The 7,741-nt window shown below is 48.6% G+C and overlaps 1 protein-coding gene across 1 annotated transcript; it reads left to right on the forward strand.

Moving 5' to 3' along the window:
- The first annotated feature begins 715 nt into the window (after positions 1–715).
- On the forward strand, positions 716–5,044 carry LOC135569238 (uncharacterized protein KIAA0930 homolog). Its single transcript, XM_065016016.1, has 3 exons — positions 716–891; positions 1,538–1,693; positions 4,838–5,044. Exons 1-3 carry the CDS (start codon positions 831–833, stop codon positions 4,876–4,878), a joined length of 258 nt encoding a protein of 85 aa, XP_064872088.1. The 5' UTR covers positions 716–830; the 3' UTR covers positions 4,879–5,044.
- The last annotated feature ends 2,697 nt before the right edge of the window (positions 5,045–7,741 follow it).

A 7,741-nucleotide genomic window follows, 5' to 3' on the forward strand; every position in this document is an offset into this window, starting at 1 on the left:
TACTGAGTTACTGCCGTGTTTAATACACTGTAGTATATTATATTACTACTGAGTTACTGCCGTGTTTAATACACTATTATATTACTACTGAGTTACTGCCGTGTTTAATACACTGTAGTATATTATGTTACTGCCATGTTTAATACACTATTATATTACTACTGAGTTACTGCCGTGTTTAATACACTGTAGTATATTATATTACTACTGAGTTACTGCCATGTTTAATACACTATTATATTACTACTGAGTTACTGCCGTGTTTAATACACTGTAGTATATTATATTACTACTGAGTTACTGCCATGTTTAATACACTATTATATTACTACTGAGTTACTGCCGTGTTTAATACACTGTAGTATATTATATTACTACTGAGTTACTGCCATGTTTAATACACTATTATATTACTACTGAGTTACTGCCGTGTTTAATACACTGTAGTATATTATATTACTACTGAGTTACTGCCGTGTTTAATACACTATTATATTACTACTGAGTTACTGCCATCTTTAATACACTGTAGTATATTATATTACTACTGAGTTACTGCCATGTTTAATACACTATTATATTACTACTGAGTTACAGGTATAAGTGCAATTGATGGTAGTATTAGATATGTTCTGATTGGTTGTCTGGGTGTTTTTTCTGTAATAGGTTGGTTCTCTGTGTTTTCTATAATTGGTTGGTTCTGATTGGCTGTCTGTGTTCTGTCTGGTCAGGTGACGTCGTTCAGCACCCCTCCCACCCCAGAGAGGAACCGCCCCTCGTTCTTCTCCCCTTCTCTCCGTCGGAAGGTCCCCAGGAACCGTATCACTGAGATGAAGAAGAGTCACTCAGCCAACGATAGTGAAGAGTTCTTCAGGGAAGAGGACGACGAGGGTAATGATATTTTATACCTAAACACCACGTGTTGTGTAGGATCTGTTGGAGAGTGTGTAGAACCCGGATGTGTTGGAGAGTGTGTAGAACCCGGATGTGTTGGAGAGTGTGTAGAACCCGGATGTGTTGGAGAGTGTGTAGAACCCGGATGTGTTGGAGAGTGTGTAGAACCCGGATGTGTTGGAGAGTGTGTAGAACCCGGATGTGTTGGAGAGTGTGTAGAACCCGGATGTGTTGGAGAGTGTGTAGAACCCGGATGTGTTGAAGAGAGAGTGTAGAACCAGGATGTGTTGGAGAGAGAGTGTAGAACCCGGATGTGTTGAAGAGAGAGTGTAGAACCAGGAGAGTGTAGAACCTGGATGTGTTGAATAGAGTGTAGAACCAGGATGTGTTGCAGAGAGTGTAGAACCAGGAGAGTGTAGAACCAGGATGTGTTGAAGGGAGAGTGTAGAACCAGGATGTGTTGAAGAGAGAGTGTAGAACCAGGATGTGTTGAAGAGAGAGTGTAGAACCAGGATGTGTTGAAGAGAGAGTGTAGAACCAGGAGAGTGTAGAATAGAGTGTGTAGAACCAGGAGAGTGTAGAACCTGGATGTGTTGAAGAGAGAGTGTTTAACCTATAACCTGGATCATGTGACCCCATGCAGACCTGTGTAACCAGTCCAACCTGCGGTCTCGCTCCCTGTCGGGTACAGGTCGGTCCCTGGTGGGATCTTGGCTCAAACTGAACCGTACGGAGGAGTACTTCCTGCTTTACTCCCACCTGACCTACGTCACCCTGCCGCTGTACCGCATCACCTCAGGTCAAGACCCCCCCCCCCCCCCCCCCCACCAGTCCCTAATGGGTCACTATTCCCTCAGGTCAAGACCCCCCACTATCAGTCCCTAATGGGTCACTATTCCCTCAGGTCAAGACCCCCCACTATCAGTCCCCTAATGGGTCACTATCACCTCAGGTCCAGACCCCACACCAGTCCCTATTCCCTCAGGTCAAGACCCCCCCCACCCCACCATCAGTCCCTAATGGGTCACTATTCCCTCAGGTCAAGACCCCCCACCATCAGTCCCTAATGGGTCACTATTCCCTCAGGTCAAGACCCCCACCATCAGTCCCTAATGGGTCACTATTCCCTCAGGTCAAGACCCACACACTATCAGTCCCTAATGGGTCACTATTCCCTCAGGTCAAGACCCCCCACTATCAGTCCCTAATGGGTCACTATTCCCTATCACCTCAGTCAGACCCACACCTCATCAGTCCCCTATCACCTCGGTCAAGACCCCCCACCATCAGTCCCTAATGGGTCACTATTCCCTCAGGTCAAGACCCCCCACCATCAGTCCCTAATGGGTCACTATTCCCTCAGGTCAAGACCACACACACTATCCAGTCCCTAATGGGTCACTATTCCCTCAGGTCAAGACCCCCCACTATCAGTCCCTAATGGGTCACTATTCCCTCAGGTCAAGACCCCCCCACCATCAGTCCCTAATGGGTCACTATTCCCTATCACCTCAGTCCCAGACCCCACACCATCAGTCCCTAATGGGTCACTATTCCCTATCACCTCAGGTCCAGACCCACACTATCAGTCCCAAATGGGTCACTATTCCCTATCACCTCAGGTCCAGACCACACACTATCAGTCCCTAATGGGTCACTATTCCCTCAGGTCAAGACCCCCCACCATCAGTCCCTATTGGGTCACTATTCCCTATCACCTCAGGTCCAGACCCCACACTATCAGTCCCTAATGGGTCACTATTCCCTATCACCTCAGTTCAGACCCCCACACCATCAGTCCCTATCACCTCAGGTCCAGACCCACACACCATCAGTCCCTAATTGGGTCACTATTCCCTATCACCTCAGGTCAAGACCCCCCACACCATCAGTCCCTATCACCTCAGGTCCAGACCCCACACTATCATTCCCTATCACCTCAGGTCCAGACCCCACACTATCAGACCCACACACCATCAGTCCCAAATGGGTCACTATTCACTATCACCTCAGGTCCAGACCCCCCCCACACACCATCAGTCCCTATCACCTCAGGTCCAGACCCCCACACTATCAGACCCACACCATCAGTCCCAAATTGGGTCACTATTCCCTATCACCTCAGGTCAAGATCAGACCCTCAGGTCCAGACCCCCACACTATCAGTCCCTAATGGTTCCCTATCACCTCAGGTCCAGACCCCACACTATCAGTCCCTATCACCTCAGGTCCAGACCACACACACCATCAGTCCCTATCACCTCAGGTCCAGACCCACACACCATCAGTCCCTATCACCTCAGGTCCAGACCCCCACACTATCAGACCACACACCATCAGTCCCAAATGGGTCACTATTCACTATCACCTCAGGTCCAGACCCCCACACACCATCAGTCCCTATCACCTCCGGTCCAGACCCACACACCATCAGTCCCAAATGGGTCACTATTCACTATCACCTCAGGTCCAGACCCACACCATCAGTCCCTATCACCTCAGGTCCAGACCACACACCATCAGTCCCTATCACCTCAGGTCCAGACCCCCACACTATCAGTCCCTATCACCTCAGGTCAGACCCACACACCATCAGTCCCAAATGGTTCCCTATCACCTCAGGTCCAGACCCACACACTATCAGTCCCTAATGGTTCCTATCACCTCAGGTCCAGACCCCCCACACACTATCAGTCCCTATCAGGTCCAGACCCACACACCATCAGTCCCTATCACCTCAGGTCCAGACCCCCACCATCAGTCCCTAATGGGTCACTATTCCCTATCACCTCAGGTCCAGACCCACACACTATCAGTCCCAAATGGGTCACTATTCCCTATCACCTCAGGTCCAGACCCACACTATCAGTCCCTAATGGGTCACTATTCCCCAGGTCAAGACCCCCCCCACCATCAGTCCCTAATGGGTCATTTCCTCAGGTCCAGACCCCCACACTATCAGTCCCTAATGGGTCACTATTCAGTCACCTCAGTTCAGACCCCCACACCATCAGTCCCTATCACCTCAGGTCCAGACCCCCACACTATCAGTCCCTATCACCTCAGGTCCAGACCCCACACAGTCCCTATCCCTCATCAGTCCCTAATGGGTCCCTATCACCTTCAAGATCAGTCCCTATCACCTCAGGTCCAGACCCCCACACTATCAGTCCCTAGGTTCCCTATCACCTCAGGTCCAGACCCCCACACTATCAGTCCCTATCACCTCAGGTCCAGACCCACACCATCAGTCCCTATCACCTCAGGTCCAGACCCACACCATCAGTCCCTATCACTATCAGTCCCAAACCATCAGGGGTCACTATTCACTATCACCTCAGGACCAGACCCAGTCCCTACACTATCAGTCCCACACCATCAGTCCCTATCACCTCAGGTCCAGACCCCACACTATCAGTCCCTATCACCTCAGGTCCAGACCCCACACCATCAGTCCCTATCACCTCAGGTCCAGACCCACACACCATCAGTCCCAAATGGGTCACTATTCACTATCACCTCAGGTCCAGACCCACACCATCAGTCCCTATCACCTCAGTCCCAGACCCACACACCATCAGTCCCTAATGGGGCCCTGTCAGATGTAAACTGAACAAAGATTTTACTGAGTTACAGTTCATAGAAGGAAATGAATGAGGCCCTAATCTATGGATTTGACATGACTGGCTGGGCCTGCTGCACCCTGCAGAATGAGTTATTCCCCACTGGGGGAGACATCTTGGGCAGGTGGGGATAACAACCTGAGAGTGAAAATGTTCTGATAACACAACAGCCAGCTGGTCTGGCCATGCTCTGAGGGTGCGGCTAGGGTCTTCTAATCTAGATTCTTTACACTTTCTAGAGGACAGGGAGCCATTATGGACTTTCCCTGTCGTGTAAATTACTGTATTGACTGCTCATTGACTCTGTTGTCTGTCATCAGATATCCTGGAGGTGAGACAGAAGCCCATCCTGATGACATAGCAGATCAGAGCTCCAGTCCTCCTAACTGCCCCAGAGCCTCCCTACGAAGTGCCTTCCTGCATCAGGCCCTGACTGACACCACTACAACCCAGTGGTGAGATGGAAAACTACAGCAACACTACCATGGTGGTGAGATGGAATTACAGCAACACTACCACCATCTGGTGGTGACTACCACCATCTGGTGGTGAGATGATGGAATTACAGCAACACTACCACCATCTGGTGGTGACATGGAGGAATTACAGCAACACTCCCATCTGGTGGTGACATGGAGGAATTACAACAACACTACCACCATCTGGTGGTGAGATGGAATTACAGCAACACTACCACCATCTGGTGGTGACATGGAGGAATTACAACAACGCTACCACCATCTGGTGGTGAGATGATGGAATTACAGCAACGCTACCACCATCTGGTGGCGAGATGGGGGAATTACAGCAACACTCCCATCTGGTGGCGACATGGAGGAATTACAACACTACCACCATCTGGTGGTGAGATGGGGGAATTACAGCAACACCCATCTGGTGGTGACATGGAGGAATTACAACAACACTACCACCATCTGGTGGTGAGATGGGGGAATTACAGCAACACTACCACCATCTGGTGGCGAGACAGAGAACTACAACCAAACCTGGAGTCAATGGCAAGAGGTGACTAAAAAACGACAACTTTGGAACAATGAAAACCAGCCAATCAAAAAAGTGCCTCTTCCCTCTATCATGTTCCTGCTCGATGAGGATTCGCCGGTGGGTGTGAGGCGGTCGCCAGGGAAATGGGCATAGCAACCCACCTGTCCTGTCCGGATCACAATGGTCGTGAAGTGCAGTGCCATTGGCTGAACTGACCTGGAACTAAAATGATTTAGAATGTCTCTGGATGAATCTAAAATGGAACTCTATTCCCAGTTTAGTGCACTAACGTTGGCCTTAGCCCAATGTGGACTCTGATCTAAAGTAGTGCTCTATAAAAGGAATAGGGTGTCATTTTGGACAACATCTCCTGTTTTCTTGTAAATATCCTGCTGCTTAACTATTCACTGATATGCCTTTAGGAAAGGTTACGCTTCTCCTGACAGGAACATAAAGCTTCTGTCTGTTTTTTGTCGTTGCGTGTATCTGCGATGCTGGAAGGTTAAAAGGATTGTGTGTGTGTGTCTACAACGTTGTCTTAAGTCCCAGGGCTTTGTGGATGTGCTGCCTTCAGTCTGGCACATAAAGGACGTTACTCTGAGACCAGAATGGCACCATATTGACCAGGGGTTTCCATCAGGCTCACAGTCTGGAGATCCTTCAACTCTTCAGTTTAACGTGACGAACTTTCAACAGGGAACTGAAATTATCATCTATATAAAAAACAATGACTTGGAAATTCACACACACACACACACGTGTGAGAAAGAGGAGGATTTTCCTCAGCACTGGAACAAGATGGCTGAATATAGAAACACAAGGCCTGCTGATGCTCAGCTTTAGTAGCCGTAGATACTAAATCCTGTTTCTGTCTGGTCTCGTCCCAAGGCTGCCGTTGCTGTTACGTAGAGCCTGGTAACTGTGGGACTGTCTGGAACTAAGGGGGTGTGGCTTTACGGAGTGATATGCTAAGCGAATCACATGACTCTGAGGAGAAGGGGGAGGGAGCGAGCCTGGGATAGTTGTGTTTATGGAAGCCCATTCCTGCCACCCAAAATACAATTAAATGTCGACACTGCCTCAACATTTTAAGCTTCTAACTAAAACCATTTAGACAGAACATACATACACTACATGGACAAAAGTATGTGGACACCTGGTCGTCAAACATCTCATTTCAAAATCATGAGCATTAGTATGGAGTTGGTCCTTTGCTGCTGTAACAGCCTCCACTCTTCTGGGAAGGCTTTCACTAGATGCTGCTTCAGCCTCCACTCTTCTGAAGGTTTCCAGGGAAGGTGAACATTGCTGCAGGGGAAGGCTTCCACTAGATGTTGAACATTCAGCCAGAAGAGCATTAGTGAGGTCGGGCACCGATGTTGAGCGATGTAGGTCTGGCTCGCAGTCGTCGTTCCAATTCATCCCAAAGGTGTTCGATGGGATTGAGGACAGGGTTCTGTGCAGGCCAGTCAAGTTCTTCCAGACCGATCTCGACACACCACTTTTGTATGGACCTGACTTTGTGCACGGGGGCCTTGTCATGGTGAAACAGGAAAGGGCCTTCCCCATACTGCTTCCATAGTTAGTTTGGAACTCGGTAGTGAGTGTTACCATGGGCTTCAGCACTAACGGTCCTGTTCTGTGGCCTTCCACAGCCGTTGTTGCTCCTAGACGTTTTCCACTTCACAATAACAGCACTTACAGTTGACCGGGCAGCACTAGCAGAGCAGAAATTTGACCAACTGACTTGTTGGAAAGGTGCCACATTGAAGGTCACTGAGCTCTTCAGTACGGGCCATTCTACTGCCAGTGTTTGTCTATGGAGATTGCATGGCTGTGTGCTCGATTTTATACACCTGTCAGCAACGGGTGTGGCTGAAACTGCCAAATCCACTAATTTGAAGGGGTGTCCACATACTCTGTTTCCTCATTTGTAGAATTCACCACATAATGCTACCTGTCCACATACTCTGTTTCCTCATTTGTAGAATTCACCACATAATGCTACCTGTCCACATACTTCTGTGTATATACACATACTCTGTTTCCCTCATTTGTAGAATTCACCACATAATGCTACCTTCCACATACTCTGTTTCATCATTTGAGAATTCACCACATAATGCTACCTGTCCACATACTTCTGTGTATATACACATACTCTGTTTCCTCATTTGTAGAATTCACCACATAATGCCATCTGTCCACTTTGCAGAGTC

Source organism: Oncorhynchus nerka, unplaced genomic scaffold (genome assembly GCF_034236695.1).
Source record: "Oncorhynchus nerka isolate Pitt River unplaced genomic scaffold, Oner_Uvic_2.0 unplaced_scaffold_1181, whole genome shotgun sequence".
Classification (NCBI taxonomy): Eukaryota; Metazoa; Chordata; class Actinopteri; order Salmoniformes; family Salmonidae; genus Oncorhynchus; species Oncorhynchus nerka.